This window comes from Salmo salar, chromosome ssa01 (genome assembly GCF_905237065.1).
Source record: "Salmo salar chromosome ssa01, Ssal_v3.1, whole genome shotgun sequence".
Classification (NCBI taxonomy): domain Eukaryota; kingdom Metazoa; phylum Chordata; class Actinopteri; order Salmoniformes; family Salmonidae; genus Salmo; species Salmo salar.
Window position 1 is genome coordinate 153,946,525 of NC_059442.1, and position 17,104 is coordinate 153,963,628.

The 17,104-nt window shown below is 46.3% G+C and overlaps 1 protein-coding gene across 3 annotated transcripts in view; it reads left to right on the forward strand.

Moving 5' to 3' along the window:
* Window positions 1-17,104, forward strand: part of LOC106568813 (collagen alpha-1(XI) chain-like) — a 144,430-nt gene that overhangs the window by 21,362 nt on the left and 105,964 nt on the right. For all 3 annotated transcript variants that reach the window (XM_014139483.2, XM_014139485.2, XM_014139484.2), the window contains exon 2: window positions 10,878-11,045. In XM_014139483.2, coding sequence (XP_013994958.2) covers window positions 10,878-11,045 — 168 coding nt within the window. The remainder of the gene's footprint in view (window positions 1-10,877; window positions 11,046-17,104) is intronic.

Consider the following 17,104-nt stretch of genomic DNA (forward strand, 5'->3'; position numbering starts at 1 on the left):
AACAAGGAAGGGAGGGAAAGACAACAAGGAAGGGAGGGAAAGACAACAAGGAAGGGAGGGAAAGACAACAAGGAAGGGAGGGAAAGACAACAAGGAAGGGAGGGCAGGACAACAAGGAAGGGAGGGAAAGACAACAAGGAAGGGAGGGAAAGACAACAAGGAAGGGAGGGAAAGACAACAAGGAAGGGAGGGCAGGACAACAAGGAAGGGAGGGAAAGACAACAAGGAAGGGAGGGAAAGACAACAAGGAAGGGAGGGAAAGACAACAAGGAAGGGAGGGCAGGACAACAAGGAAGGGAGGGAAAGACAACAAGGAAGGGAGGGCAGGACAACAAGGAAGGGAGGGAAAGACAACAAGGAAGGGAGGGCAGGACAACAAGGAAGGGAGGGCAGGACAACAAGGAAGGGAGGGAAAGACAACAGGGAAGGTAGGGCAATACAACAAGGAATGGAGGGAAAGACAACAAGGAAGGAAGGGAAAGACAACACGGAAGGGAGGGAAAGACAACAAGGAAGGGAGGGCAGGACAACAAGGAAGGGAGGGAAAGACAACAAGGAAGGAAGGGAAAGACAACACGGAAGGGAGGGAAAGACAACAAGGAAGGGAGGGCAGGACAACACGGAAGGGAGGGAAAGACAACAAGGAAGGGAGGGAAAGACAACAAGGAAGGGAGGGCAGGACAACAAGGAAGGGAGGGAAAGACAACAAGGAAGGAAGGGAAAGACAACACGGAAGGGAGGGAAAGACAACAAGGAAGGGAGGGCAGGACAACACGGATGGGAGGGAAAGACAACAAGGAAGGGAGGGAAAGACAACAAGGAAGTGAGGGAAAGACAACAAGGAAGGGAGGGGGGGAAAGACAACAATATATGATAGCAACGTTGATTCAATCAGTGTATGCCCAGTGGGGGAGGGAGGGAGGGAGTGAAAGAAGGGTTGACAACCACATCAAGCCTCTCCCCATTGTGAACGTTCTCCAGGAACAGTGTGAAGAAATGTAAAGCTTTTTAATCTCATGTTAATACATTTTCACTTACAATATATTTTATGAGTTCATTATCCCTTACAAGGCTGCTACAGTACCTCCCAAAGCCAGCCTGTCTGGCAAAACAGATCTATAAAAAAGGCCAACAATGAAGGTCTCTTCACACACACTACTTATACAGTACCATAAAGACTATCTGGAGAGTGTGAGTAGATGGAAATTTAGCACCAATATCAGCCTGTAGGTACTGAAGACAGTAAAAAGACAGGGGGAGAGGCGGAGAGGGGAGAGGAGGAGAGAGGAGAAATGGAGAGAGAAGGAAGAGGGGAGAGCATGGTTCTGAGGGCGTTGCAGCACTCCCTGAAACATCTCACATAGTGCTCTACTTTTCTCCAGGGCCCATAGGGCAGTTATATCCAGGTGTGTGTGGGTGACTTCAGGGTTGTAGTTATTGTTCTGTGTCAGTTGGATCTTCTCCCTGCTGTTCTCTGTTTCAGGCTGCACTATGTGCTGTGCTACCGTAGCTATGCCCCTGTGGCTATGACCCTGTAGCTATGACCCTGTAGCTATGACCCTGTAGCTATGACCCTGTAGCTATGACCCTGTGGCTATGACCCTGTAGCTATGACCCTGTAGCTATGACCCTGTAGCTATGACCCTGTAGCTATGACCCTGTGGCTATGACCCTGTAGCTATGACCCTGTAGCTATGACCCTGTAGCTATGACCCTGTGGTCGGTTTCAATGTTGCAGAGCCATTCCGCATCCAAGGTTCTGTAGCTGTATTGGCCCCAATCTGTCATTAAGCACTGGCACAGAGAAGGATGTGTGTCTGTGATGTGGCTCTGCTCCACGGTGTGCCAAGTACGGGCTATGAGAGAGAGGGAGAGGGGAAGAGAGAGAGAGAGAGAGAGAGAGAGAGAGAGAGAGAGAGAGAGAGAGAGAGAGAGAGAGAGAGAGAGAGAGAGAGAGAGAGAGAGAGAGAGAGAGAGAGGGGGGAGAGACAGGGGAAGAGAGAGAGAGAGAGAGGGAGAGAGAGAGAGAGACAGGGGAAGAGAGAGAGGGGGAGAGACAGGGGAAGAGAGAGAGAGAGAGAGAGGGGAAGAGAGAGAGAGAGGGAGAGAGAGGGGAAGAGAGAGAGGGAGAGGGGAAGAGAGAGAGGGAGGGAGGGAGAGAATTTAATTTGATTATTAAATATTGAAGAATGAGAGCTATATAGAATGCTTTTGCTGTAGAGTAAATGTATCCACCCAAGCACAGTCCCAGTGCCAGTCAGTCTCACACAGACAGCGCCTCTCTCAGTCTTCTCTGGGAGTTCTGGGCTGTGGTCAGCCTGTGTTTACCCAGGGAAAAGCTCTGGCCCTATCTTCAGTAAGGGTCCATCCTGTTCCTAAGGTGTTGCTCCCCCAAAGGGAGCTGCCATGCTAATTAGACAAACACTTCATCTTAATAAGGTGGGATTGAGAGCCATACCTGTGGGCTAGGATGTGGTTAACTGCCACCTCAGGAGGGTCGGAGGGAGGTGAGTGAAGTGTGACTGGGGTTTGGAGGTGTGTGTGTTTACCGAACTTGAGTTATTACTACTGCTGTTGAATTGGGCTAAACACACATCTACACACAGAAACTTGCGCGAACATATACAGGACAGCTTATAGAAAAAACTTGCCATAAAGGCTAAGCTGTAGGGTGTTTACTCTCTGTACAGAGGGGAGATGTTACTTCCCTCTCCCTCCTGTCCTGGAAGAAGCTTATTGCCACTCTCCCTGTCCATTCCCCCTGGGTGATCTACTGCTGCAAGCTGAGGGGTTAGTTTAGGGTGCAATAGGGATCGGGGTTAGGACACCCCCTCCTTTTTACCACCATGTACTGATGAGAATACCTTGAAAACAGTAGACAAACAACAGATTTTCCTATCTGCCAAGAAGGAGAAGAAAGTGAGAAAAGACCAGATGAGATCTGTGAAAGGAGTGGATGGATGGGTAGAGGTAGAGGAAAAGACCAGATGAGATCTGTGTAAAGAGTGGATGGATGGGTAGAGGTAGAGGAAAAGACCAGAAGAGATCTGTGAAAGGAGTGGATGGATGGGTAGAGGTAGAGAAAAAGACCCGATGAGATCTGTGAAAGGTGTGGATGGATGGGTAGACGTAGAGGAAAAGACCAGATGAGATCTGTGAAAGGTGTGGATGGATGGGTAGAGGTAGAGGAAAAGACCAGATGAGATCTGTAAAAGGAGTGGATGGATGGATAGAGGTAGAGGAAAAGACCAGATGAGATCTGTGAAAGGAGTGGATGGATGGGTAGAGGTAGAGGAAAAGACCAGATGAGATCTGTGAAAGGAGTGGATGGATGGGTAGAGGTAGAGGAAAAGACCAGATGAGATCTGTGAAAGGAGTGGATGGATGGGTAGAGGTAGAGGTAGAGGAAAAGGGAGATTATGGCAGAGGGGAAAGAGAGAGGGTATCCCGGTGACAACGGTTTCCTCACCAAAAGCTGCTGATCTTTATAGGATTAGGTTGTGTCAGAGAGGACTGGCAAAACCAACAGGCCTCTACAGGCCTCTACAGGCCTCTACACGGTTAGCATCAACTGGTTAATGACAGCCAAACTTCCTCCTATTCCTCCTCCTCTTCATCCTCCTCTTCCTCCTCCCCCTCCTTTTCCTCCTCCTCCTCTTCCTCCTCCTCCTCTTCATCCTCCTATTCCTCCTCCTTTTCCACCCCCTCCTCTTCCTCCTCCTTTTCGTCTCCAATCACTGCAACCATGTGACTCATATTGCACTATATAGGGAAAAGGGTGTCATTTCCGATTTAGATGATGTATTATTGAATTGCTTATAATATAATAATATAATATAATAATACTATAATTATAATAATAATATATTATTAATATAATAATAATTATAATAATAATAATAACAAATAATATATGCCATTTAGCAGATCAAACCCATAGTGCTACTACTGAGGTAGTCCTATGGCTAGTTGGTCTCTCCAATGAAGCCATTCACTCTGTTTGCTAACATAATTGCAGTCATGAGCTAATTGCAGCTGTCAGTGGCATCTGTTGTGGCTGTTTGCTAAGTATAGAGCTGTTAACTAACTTTAGCTGTTAGCTCATTGCAGCTAATTTGCCAGTTTCTAATGTTAGCTTGTACTAGCTGTTTGCTCATTGTAGTTATTATAGTAGAGTAGACGTCTTTACATTTGAGTGAAGTGAAAGCCAACAACCCTTTCATCCCGACCCTGCCTAGCTAAGCCCAAATAAAGAGACACGTGCTTCTAAGTCAACAGGGTCAGATATCACCTCGGGAGAATTTCAATGACATACTAGCGTCCTCTCTCCTCTTAAATCCCATTGGAGGGGAAGGTCAGAGCGGAGGGACCTCTGGTTTTTTCCTCCAATGGATTTTAAAAAGGAGGCGAGGAACGCAAAGAATATGTAATTGAGATTGGCTTGAGGAACTGCAGACTGGAGTTGGACAGGACTTTTATTACGTATATGGGTTATTTAAGGATGGGGTATCTTATAATTAGCGACCATAGACACCCCTATGAAGTTGTAGTCGCTAGATTAGAGTATATGGCTGATTACTAGAATGGAGGATATGGCTGGTCACTAGAATGGAGGATATGGCTGGTTGCTAGAATGGAGGATATGGCTGGTTACTAGAATGGAGGATATGGCTGGTCACTAGAATGGAGGATATGGCTGGTTGCTAGAATGGAGGATGTGGCTGGTCGCTAGAATAGAGGATATGGCTGGTCACTAGAATGGAGGATATGGCTGGTTACTAGAATGGAGGATATGGCTGGTTACTAGAATGGAGGATATGGCTGGTCACTAGAATAGAGGATAAGGCTGGTCGTTAGAATAGAGGATATGGCTGGTCACTAGAATAGAGGATATGGCTGGTTACTAGAATGGAGGATATGGCTGGTTACTAGAATGGAGGATATGGCTAGTTACTAGAATAGAGGATATGGCTGGTCGCTAGAATGGAGGATATGGCTGGTTGCTAGAATAGAGGATATGGCTGGTTACTAGAATGGAGGATATGGCTGGTCACTAGAATGGAGGATATGGCTGGTTACTAGAATGGAGGATATGGCTGGTTACTAGAATGGAGGATATGGCTAGTTACTAGAATAGAGGATATGGCTGGTCACTAGAATAGAGGATATGGCTGGTCACTAGAATGGAGGGTATGGCTGGTTACTAGAATGGAGGATATGGCTGGTTGCTAGAATGGAGGATATGGCTGGTTACTAGAATAGAGGATATGGCTGGTTACTAGAATGGAGGATATGGCTAGTCGCTAGAATGGAGGATATGGCTGGTCACTAGAATAGAGGATATGGCTGGTTACTAGAATGGAGGATATGGCTGGTTACTAGAATAGAGGATATGGCTGGTTACTAGAATAGAGGATATGGCTGGACGCTAGAATGGAGGATATGGCTGGTTACTAGAATAGAGGATATGGCTGGTCGCTAGAATGGAGGATATGGCTGGTTACTAGAATAGAGGATATGGCTGGTTACTAGAATGGAGGATATGGCTGGTCACTAGAATAGAGGATATGGCTGGTTACTAGAATAGAGGATATGGCTGGTTACTAGAATAGGGGATATGGCTGGTCGCTAGAATGGAGGATATGGCTGGTCGCTAGAATGGAGGATATGGCTGGTCGCTAGAATGGAGGATATGGCTGGTTGCTAGAATAGAGGATATGGCTGGTTGCTAGAATGGAGGATATGGCTAGTCGCTAGAATGGAGGATATTGCTGGTTACTAGAATAGAGTATATGGCTGGTCGCTAGAATAGAGGATATGGCTAGTCGCTAGAATGGAGGATATGGCTGGTCACTAGAATAGAGGATATGGCTGGTTACTAGAATAGAGGATATGGCTGGTTACTAGAATAGAGGATATGGCTGGTCGCTAGAATGGAGGATATGGCTAGTCGCTAGAATGGAGGATATGGCTGGTCGCTAGAATGGAGGATATGGCTGGTTACTAGAATAGAGGATATGGCTGGTCACTAGAATGGAGGATATGGCTGGTCACTAGAATGGAGGATATGGCTGGTCGCTAGAATGGAGGATATTGCTGGTTACTAGAATAGAGGATATGGCTAGTCGCTAGTATAGAGGATATGGCTGGTTGCTAGAATGGAGGATATGGCTGGTCGCTAGAATGGAGGATATGGCTGGTTACTAGAATAGAGGATATGGCTGGTCGCTAGAATGGAGGATATGGCTGGTCGCTAGAATGGAGGATATGGCTGGTTACTAGAATAGAGGATATGGCTGGTTGCTAGAATGGAGGATATGGCTGGTCGCTAGAATGGAGGATATGGCTGGTTACTAGAATGGAGGATATGGCTGGTCACTAGAATGGAGGATATGGCTGGTTACTAGAATGGCAATCTGAGACATACGACATTCACCAGCCACTAATTACTTTAAAATACTTGCATAACGTTGGATAGATTAACCTATAGTGATCATACTGTAAGTCAGTGAGTATTAATGTAATCTGCCACGTTCCTCCTACACAAGGCCCTAGGGGATTTGATGTAGTCTGCCACATTCCTCCTACACAAGGCCCTAGGTGACTCGATGTAATGTGCCATGTTCCTCCTACACAAGGCCCTAAGTGGTTTGATGTAATCTGCCATGTTCCTCCTACACAAGGCCCTAAGTGGTTTGATGTAATCTGCCACGTTCCTCCTACACAAGGCCCTAGGGGATTTGATGTAGTCTGTCACATTCCTCCTACACGAGGCCCTAAGTAATTTGATGTAGTCTGCCACGTTCTTCCTACACAAGGCCCTAAGTGGTTTGATGTAATCTGCCATGTTCCTCCTACCACAAGGCCCTAACTAATTTGATGTAGTCTGCCACATTCCTCCTACACAAGGCCCCAAGTGATTTGATGTAATCTGCCACGTTCCTCCTACCACAAGGCCCTAGGTGATTCGATGAGGTCTGCCACGTTCCTCCTACACAAGGCCCTAAGTGATTTGATGTAGTCTGCCACGTTCTTCCTACCACAAGGCCCTAAGTGATTCGATGTAGTCTGCCACACTCCTCCTACACAAGGCCCTAAGTGATTTGATGTAGTCTGCCACATTCCTCCTACACAAGGCTCCAAGTGATTTGATGTAGTCTGCCACATTCCTCCTACACAAGGCCCTAAGTGATTTGATGTAGTCTGCCACGTTCCTCCTACCACAAGTTCCTAAGTGATTTGATGTAATCTGCAACGTTCCTCCTACCACAAGGCCCTAAGTTAAGCCTGTTGTTACTATGAGACCTCAGTGGGTTTTGGTGTTTTCAGACTGTAATTTTAGTTCCCATCAGTTAGACTTGAGGGTTGACTTCATAGACAGAGGTCGCTGTGTTCAGCCACTGTATAATCAGGAGAGAGAGAGACAGTATAAAGTTCTTTAATCTAATGCAATATATTTATTGATCCTGGTGGGGGTTACATTAGATTGAAGGAGGAAAGCCTAGGAGTGTGTGTGTCTTTTTCTATGTATTAAAGAACTTTATACTCTTTGCTTCATGATTTATGCATATACAGTATGTTTGTGTGTGCCTGCATGAGCCGTGTGTAAAATATGTGAATGAATGTGTGTCCACACGCCTGTGTGTGCATGTCTATGTGTGTGACAGTCCTGTCTTGATGTGGTGCCCAGTGGCTGGGGCCTCGTGGTCCTAAGAGTGCGTCAATGTTCTTCTTCTGTGGTGGCTGTGGTGTGGTTTCATTCCTCTCTACCTCCACCCTTATAGGCCTCCAGTATCCCATGGGCCTTGTGGCTGGGTTTCCCAGGAGACCGACAGACTCTGGGCTGTTGATAATGTATGCCATTTAGCAGACACTTTTATCTAAAGCGACTTACAGTCATGTGTGGGTGGCTCTGGGAATCAAAGCCACAATCCTGGCGTTGCCAGCACCACACTCTACCAACTGAGCCATACAGGACCTGTTGTCAGGTTGAGGATTAACAGTGTGGTGGTATGGGAGTGACTGGGAGCAGGATGGAAATGCCAGGCAGCATTCCCAACAGCACTAGAGAAAGGAGAGTCAGCAGGTTTATTCATCTACTGAGTTTTCTATTGTCGTAGATACAGTCTGTCCTCTGGGGACTCATGTGGACAGGATTACAGAGGTATTGTCGAGAAAGAGAAAGGTGACTTTAAATACCTGCAATAATAATCACTGTTTGTTTTACAGTTTTCCTTCAGTTTAGTTTTAAGATGTTTTTCCATTTTAAGTAGTTGGCTAGTGTTGATTTAAGTTTGTTTCACTTGATTTTGACAGTGGGAACTGTCCAACCCTAGCAGAGATCTTTAGGACAAGCTATCTAATTTCAGTCTGTCAATATGGCCAGTGAAAGTCATTCTCTAGCTGCTGGGTACATTGTATCACTCACTCCATTATGAGCTGATGATGAGAGACAAAGCAGTGGCTTTGTTTAGGCCATTCAACTACTTCAAGAGGCTCTGTCATTCTGTGGTATGTTGTTGTTGCAGGGGTGCCTTGTTCTCATACTGGAATGTCTTAGAGAGAGGGTGGGCAGGGAGGGGTAGGGGGTAGGTGATGGACCTTCCCCCAGATATGACAAAGTCATCTGGTGCACCTGTCAAATATGTTCCCCCTAGCTTTGGGATAATGTGTTGAGTTCAGCTGCTGCTCACATTTGGATGGAAAGACAATTATGTAGTTAGATAATTAGAGTCTTCCGATTGAAGACAGGAAGAGAGGAGAGGGCCAGCTCATAGAGGAAGCAAGGGAAGGCTCCGGATAATGAGGGAGGGAGAGAAAGAGAGACAGGAAAAGACAGGAAAAAAGAGAGGGAGTTGGCGAATGAATCTCCACTTAGTTCACATTCTTTCATCTGACTCCAATCCCATGTATTTTCCTCTTAATGGTCTACACACACCCATATGAGAGAGTTCACTCCCCCCCTCTCTCTGTTGATATGACCTACCCAAGTGGGAGCACGAGTGTCATTAGGTGTGTTTACATCCAGTATATGTGTGGGTCTGGGAACATAGCGAGCTGTGCGTGTGAGCTGTTTGATTTGGGTCAGATATCTGTTCAGAATCAGAGACTGTACACTACACAGCGTGGAATATAGATCATCAAAATCACATTTTCAAATCTTTCTGTAGCTAGCTGACAGTGTTGCAATGCATACTGCCTGATATTAACAGCAGTAAAGTGGAGGTTATGATGGATGGTGATCCATGGTCATGTGGATCTGTAGTGAATTTGGATCTGTCATTTTGTTTAGCTGTTGAATGGTTTATTTGAATTGATCTGCGCTGCATGTGAGAGACTGTAATGACCTCCAGATGGATGAAGTAATGGGGCAGTGGGAAGAGTGCCCGCGCTCCCTCCCTCACTCCCTCCCGTCCTCCCTCCCTCCCTCCATCCATCCCTCCATCCCGCCACCCTTTTCTCTCCAGATGGATGGAGCTATTGAAAGCTCCTCTCTGAACATCCTCAGTAAATGTGTGTGGTCCTGGCTGACCTGACACCTGATCCTTCCTGCTTTACCTGTGTGTGTGTGTGTGTGTGTGTGTGTGTGTGTGTGTGTGTGTGTGTGTGTGTGTGTGTGTGTGTGTGTGTGTGTGTGTGTGTGTGTGTTTAAAGTGTGCCTTTCTCAGTCCAACTGGAGTGGTTCAACAGAACACAAGAATGCAAAAACAGAGTGCCAGAGAATGTGTGCTTTTGTCTTTGTTTTTTTTCTTCTTAAAACCATGCCATAAACTGCTCCAGCTGTCGTTTTCCAACATTCAAACCCCTCCCTTTTGTACTGGCCTCCCTCTACGCCCCAGTTAGACCCTGTCCCTATGTTGTCTGTACATGGTCCATCCCTTCTCCCATAGTGTGTGGCTGTGCTCCGAGCAGTACTGGGGCTATGCTATATGCTCTGGGCAGTATCCTTGAGGCTGAGGCCATCGTAGCATTGTAGCATCTGGCTGCAGACACATCTGTTTGTTTGTGGCTCATTAGGTCATTGGGGTTGTTTTGGCCAGCAGGCGTGCAGTCAGAGGTCAAACCACAACGTCAGAACCTGTTCTGACCCGACCGTGCTGCTCCTGCACCTGCGGTGCTCTGGAGGAAACCCCAAGGCCCAGCCTGAGAGTGTGCTAATTGTATGTTTGTGGGAAGGAAGAGGAAGGCAGGTATAGTGGAGGAATAAAGGGATGGAGGGATGGACTTAGTTCATGGCAGTAGTTCGTCATAGCATCCAACTTCCTCATAACCCCCTAATGGTTAAGATGTGAAATGTGGGCACAGTAATCTGATCCTAGATCTGTAGTTAGAGTGTAGGGCACACTCTCACAGTTTAGATTGGTTCTATAACTGTACCCTCTTCTCGTCAGTGAAAAGGATGGAGAGAATAGGGGTGAGAGGGGAATGGATAGATAGATAGAGGGGGTCTGGAGTGCACCTACTGTACTGGAAGAAGGTCCCAGCTAATGGCTAGTGCACATGTTTCAAACTCATTCCACGGGGGGCCAGGTGTCTGCGGGTTTTAGCTCCTCCCTTGTACTTAATTGATGAATTAAGGTCACTAATTAGTAAAGAACTCCCCTCACCTGGTTGTCTAAGTTTTAATTGAAAGGAAAAACCAAAAACCAGCAGACATAATGAGTTTGACACACCTGGGCCAGTGAAAGGAGGATCTGGTTTTTCTGTCTACAGCCTGAGTAACTGGGTTACTTGAAATGGATACTGACTGTCTCCCCTGTTGTTGGGGTCTTTCAGCACTGTGGATGATTGTGAAAGATGTGTGAGTCTGAATTTAAATGAGCGTGTTTGATATGAGTCGAACCTAAAATATTTATCTTCTCTCTTTCTCTCCGTAGTGGAGCCAGCGGACCTCTTGAAGATTTTAGATTTTCCCAGTTTACCTGAAGGCGTTACTAAAACCACAGGTTTCTGTGCGCATAGGAAGTCAACAAAAGGAGCCGATGTAGCCTACAGAGTATCCAAAGAAGCCCAGCTCAGCGCCCCCACCAAACAGCTGTACCCTGGTAAGTACCTGATCATGACCGTTCACTGATTCGTTGATCTCCTTCAACCTCTGAACTTAAATGATACCTGTTACTTTCTTTTCATGTTTTCCTCAAGTACATTACTGTATCTCTTCTGTTCGAGATCATCCCTCCCTCTACTCCAATGTACAGATTGCCTTGTTTACTCAAATATCATCTAATGCGTTTAGCTTTTACAGGAAGATTCTTCCTGACTGGTGTTGCTGCTCCCCTACTAAGTCTCTTCCTATTGGCTACTTGTGGCCTCTCCTCTACTAAGTCTGTTCCTATTGGTTGCATGTGGCCTCTCCCCTACCTCTGGGTGTTGACCCCTATGAACTCGTTGACCCCTAATCAATAATAGAACACTGGTTAAATCACTGGTGTAATGTCCTGTCATGGATGGAATGTCCCAGACTGCAGTAAAACTCCCATAAGATCTGTCCCTTTTCCTCCCACCTGGCCCGTTCCTCCCCTCCGCTCTCTAAACCTACCCCCTGGCCGACACCGCTCCTCCCTTCCCCTCTGCTCTCTTTCCACCTAGGGATCTGATTTATTGGCCATTACATCATGATCGTTGTCGGTCATCTGGAGCTATGAGTTATAGCTTACAGTGCTGCAAATGTGTTGGGCCAAATGTGCAGCCTCACCTCCCGCTATGGACCCTCCTTCTTCCCACACACACATAGACACACACACACACACACACACACACACACACACACACACACACACACACACACACACACACACACACACACACACACACACACACACACACACACATTCACACATGCACACCAGGCTGTCAAACAGCCTTCTACCGCCACCTCTCTCAGGCCTTCATGCACCATAATTCACTTCAGTAAGCATTAGCTCTGATTAAAATGTAGCCAAACTATAGACCTGCCAGGTTTTGGCTGTTTCACGCCTGTTGGCCTTACATGAACGGTTCTGCCTCCAACCTGACATATTTGTTTGGGAGCAGAGTCGTTGTTGAGTGGCTGTTATGTATGCTGATCCAAAGCCAACATATTCTAAAGAAAGATGATTAGTTCAGCATAACACCATACTTCATTTTAAGTGGTAGGATACGAAACACAATCTCACACTCTCTCTCTCTCCTCTCTCTCTCTCTCCCCCTCTCTCTCTCTCTCTCTCTCTCTCTCTCTCTCTCTTGATTATTCTTTACGATTCCCCTCACGTCTGTTCCAACTGTGCACATCTGCGTTGAATAAAAATGGATTTCGTTCTAATTCAGACATGATAAAAAAGAAAAGAATGAAAGAAAAAGGGGGGCAGACAGTCAGAGAAGCATACTAATTCTTCCATTTTGGAAACCTCATATTCAGATTCAGTGGGAATTATACTCCAATAAAATTCATAGGCCTGGAAGGAGTGGGAGGATGGAGAGAGTCAGGGGGAAAAAAGAGGGACGGAGGGAGAGGAGGGAGGAGGGGGGTTCCACTCTTCCCCCTTTTATTGTGCTGACGTGGCTCTCGCTTACTGTTCTGCAGTGACCAGCACAGCAACACTCCATTTTTCTGTCTTTTCTCTCTCTCTCTCTCTCTCTCTCTCTCTCTCTCTCCTTCTTTTTTCTATCTTTGTCTTATGCCCTCTCTCCCTCTCTTTCAGTGCTGCTTTTTCATTTTTTTTGTATTTTCTCTTGGTCTGTTTTATCTTTTCTTTCTCTCACTCTGAAGTCACTGTTTCTCAGAGAGCTGTATTAGCTTGCCAATGTTTCTTCCCGTTGCATGCTGGGTAAGACTGACATATTTATTTATGCACATTATCAAACAGTGCAGAACTCTAAAATTGTGTGACCTAGACTGGAATATGTTCTCCAGACAATCCCAAGAATTTTAAATGATTGAGGGAAAGAGTTGGAGAAAGAGAGAGTGTGTGTGTGTGTGTGAGAGAGAGAATTTTGAGTTTTAAATAATCTTTATTGGGTCTGGGAACCCACAACACAATAAACACTCAAACAAAACCATGGTTACACATCAGTTAAAAACATGACACCAAATCTTCCTCCACAGTAACTAAACACAACAGCCTCTGAATACCCATATACTCATAAACAGATCAATATTGTTAACCATTTTGTAATAGGCAAACTCAACCCTCAGTCTCGCTGCCAACATCCCCTCCAGCATTCCCACCACATCCACAGACCCCTGTCCCTGAATACTGTTCTTTCGTGTCTTCCAGATTGCTAATTTAGCTGCCCCTGACACAAAGTTAAGTAGAAGAACTACACACTTTCAACTAAACCTGTACTTTAGCCCAAATATAAACTGTTGGGAAGAGAAAACCTCTCCCAGAGCTGAGAACCAGCTAGTGATGAGGTCAATCATTCCGACCAACCTGGGACACTGTAAAAACAGATGTGCCAGAGTTTCAGACTCAGCACAGAATGGACACCCCTCCCCAACAGTAGGATCCAGATGTACCAGATGCATATTGGTGGCTCTGTCTCCATGTATTATCCTCCATTGGAGGTCAGCTGTCCTCTTATCAATAGGCAGTTTATATAAAGACCACCAACAGCCTTTTGGGGAGGCACCTGGACCAAACACACCCGCCCACCTCGTCGATTTTATCCATTCCAGGGAAGAAGCAAGGGACACTTTTACACAGATATTGTACATGGCCTTCTTCCCCACCGCCTTGAACTCCCCCAGCTCCGAGGTATCGAAGGAAAGCAGCATCCAGACGTCCTCCTCAAATGCCCCGCCACAGCACTAAAATTCAACACAGAGAACACATAATCCAGACCCTACGTCCACCGATCAGAATTGGAAGTGTCAGTTACATACTGCCGATGAAGTACATGTCAAGGAATTACAGACCTCAGCTACGACCTTCCTCAGTAGACGAGGTGATTGGATCCCCGCTCTTTCTCCCAGCTCCTCCAACGATCTGCTCCTGCTCCACATCAGATGACCCAGCTTGGTACACCCCACACCTAACAGATATGAATGTAGGCTGGCTGAACCCAGAGCATGGGACTGGATGGCAGTGTTGTAAAAAATAGGCTCTTCAAAAAGCCACATCCCTGGTGGCGTGCAGGCCTTACGGGACTTGACAAAAACTCTCCAAGCCTGCATAACAGACTCATAAAATGGAGTCAAGCCAGACAAATCACCCCCCTCTAGCTTTAAGTGGAAAACATGCTTGTCTAAGCCCAAACAGCCTGCTCTTCTCATCAATGTATAGGCTGTGTTGACCCAGCTAGAACCGTCACAGTACAACAGTCTCTGTTCTGCTTGAAGCTGGAAAGCTATGATCCTGGAAGAAATGTCCACCAGGCCTTGCCCACCCTCGTGCAGTAGGGTACAGGGCCGCAGTTTTAATCCAATGTTGTCCAGACCAAAAGAAATTGACAATGGTCCTCTGATGCTCTTGTATCAGACCCCCGGTGGCTGTAAAATCATTAGTCTGTGCCACAGGGTAGAGGCAGCTAGATTATTGACTACCAATACCCTTCCCCTATAAGACAGCTGGGGTAGCACACAATTCCACCTTGGCAGTCTGGCACACACTTTCTCCACTACACCCTCCCAGTTCTTTTTCTGAAAGGCATCGGAGCCAAGAAAAAAAAAACAGTCTTCATCCCATCTCTGCCCCACTGAAGCCCCCCTGGTAACCGTGGAGCGGACCCCATCTGAAGCTGACCTGCCCACAGAGATTCCCTCTTTTCCCAATTAACTCTAGCTGAGGAGGCCCCCTCATACACATCCAGAGCATTTGAGAGAACCTTAACATCCTCACCCCCTGTAATGAAAACAGTCACATCATCTGCATACGCAGACAGTGCAATCACAGAGAAACCAGTAAGCCTTGCTCTTAAAAAATAAAGCACTGGTTCAATTGTCAGACAATATAACTGCCCTGAAATTGGGCATACCTACCTGATACCCCTATGGACCCCGCGATATGCAACTTTTCAGAGAAGTTAGAAACCAATACACACAGGCAGTTAGAAACGCCAAGGCTAGCTTTTTCAAACAGAAATTTGCTTCCTGCAACTCAAACTCTAAAAAGTTCTGGGACACTGTAAAGTCCATGGAGAATAAGAACACCTCCTCCCAACTGCCCACTGCACTGAGGATAGGAAACTCTGTCACCACCGATAAGCCCACTATAATTGAGAATTTCAATAAGCATTTTTCTACGGCTGGCCATGCTTTCCACCTAACTACCCCTACTGCATTCAACAGCACTGCAACCCCCACAGCTACTCGCCCAAGCCTCCCCCATTTCTCCTTCTCCCAAATCCATTCAGCTGATGTTCTGAAAGAGCTGCAAAATCTGGACCCCTACAAATCAGCTGGTCTTGACAATCTGGACCCTTTCTTTCTAAAATTATCTGCCGAAATTATTGCAACCCCTATTACTAGCCTGTTCAACCTCTCTTTCGTGTCGTCTGAGATTCCCATAGATTGGAAAGCAGCTGCTGTCATCCCCCTCTTCAAAGGAGGTGACACTCTTGACCCAAATTGCTACAGACCTATATCCATCCTACCCTGCCTTTCTAAGGTCTTCGAAAGCCAAGTCAACAAACAGATTACCGACCATTTCGAATCCCACCGCACCCTCTCCGCTATGCAATCTGGTTTCAGAGCTGGTCATGGGTGCACCTCAGCCACGCTCAAGGTCCTAAACGACATCGTAACCGCCATCGATAAGAAACAATACTGTGTATTCATTGACCTGGCCAAAGCTTTTGACTCTGTTAATCACCACATCCTCATCGGCAGACTCAGTAGCCTTGGTTTCTCAAATTATTGCGTCGCCTGGTTCACCAACTACTTCTCTGATAGAGTTCAGTGTGTCAAATCGGAGGGCCTGCTGTCTGGACCTCTGGCAGTCTCTATGGGGGTACCACAGGGTTCAATTCTTGGGCCAACTCTTTTCTCTGTATACATCAATGATGTCGCTCTTGCTGCTGGTGAATCTCTGATCCACCTCTACGCAGACGACACCATTCTGTATACTTCTGGCCATTCTTTGGACACTGTGTTAACAACCCTCCAGACGAGCTTCAATGCCATACAACTCTCCTTCCGTGGTCTCCAACTGCTCCTAAATACAAGTAAAACTAAATGCATGCTCTTCAACCGATCGCTGCCTGCACCTGCCCGCCTATCCAGCATCACTTCTCTGGACGGTTCTGACTTAGAATTTGTGGACAACTACAAATACCTAGGTGTCTGGTTAGACTGTAAACTCTCCTTCCAGACTCACATCAATCATCTCCAATCCAAAGTTAAATCTAGAATTGGCTTCCTATTTCGCAACAAAGCATCCTTCACTCATGCTGCCAAACATACCCTCGTAAAACTGACCATCCTACCAATCCTCGACTTCGGCGATGTCATTTACAAAATAGCCTCCAATACCCTACTCAACAAGCTGGATGCAGTCTATCACAGTGCCATCCGTTTTGTCACCAAAGCCCCATATACTACCCACCACTGCGACCTGTACGCTCTCGTTGGCTGGCCTTCGCTTCATAATCGTCGCCAAACACATTGGCTCCAGGTCATCTACAAGACCCTGCTAGGTAAAGTCCCCCCTTATCTCCGCTCACTGGTCACCATAGCAGCACCAACCTGTAGCACGCGCTCCAGCAGGTATATCTCTCTGGTCACCCCTAAAGCCAACTCCTCCTTTGGGTGTCTCTCCTTCCAGTTCTCTGCTGCCAATGACTGGAACGAACTACAAAAATCTCTGAAACTGGAAACACTTATCTCCCTCACTAGCTTTAAGCACCAGCTATCAGAGCAGCTCCCAGATCACTGCACCTGTACATAGCCCATCTATAATTTAGCCCAAACTACTACCTCTTCCCCTACTGTATTTATTTATTTTATTTATTATTTTGCTCCTTTGCACCATATTATTTATATTAACTTTGAACTTTCTTGAAATTATAATTCTACCATTCCAGTGTTTTACTTGCTATACTTTATTTACTTTGCCACCATGGCCTTTTTTTGCCTTTACCTCCCTTAACTCACATAATTTGCTCACATTGTATATAGTCTCATTTT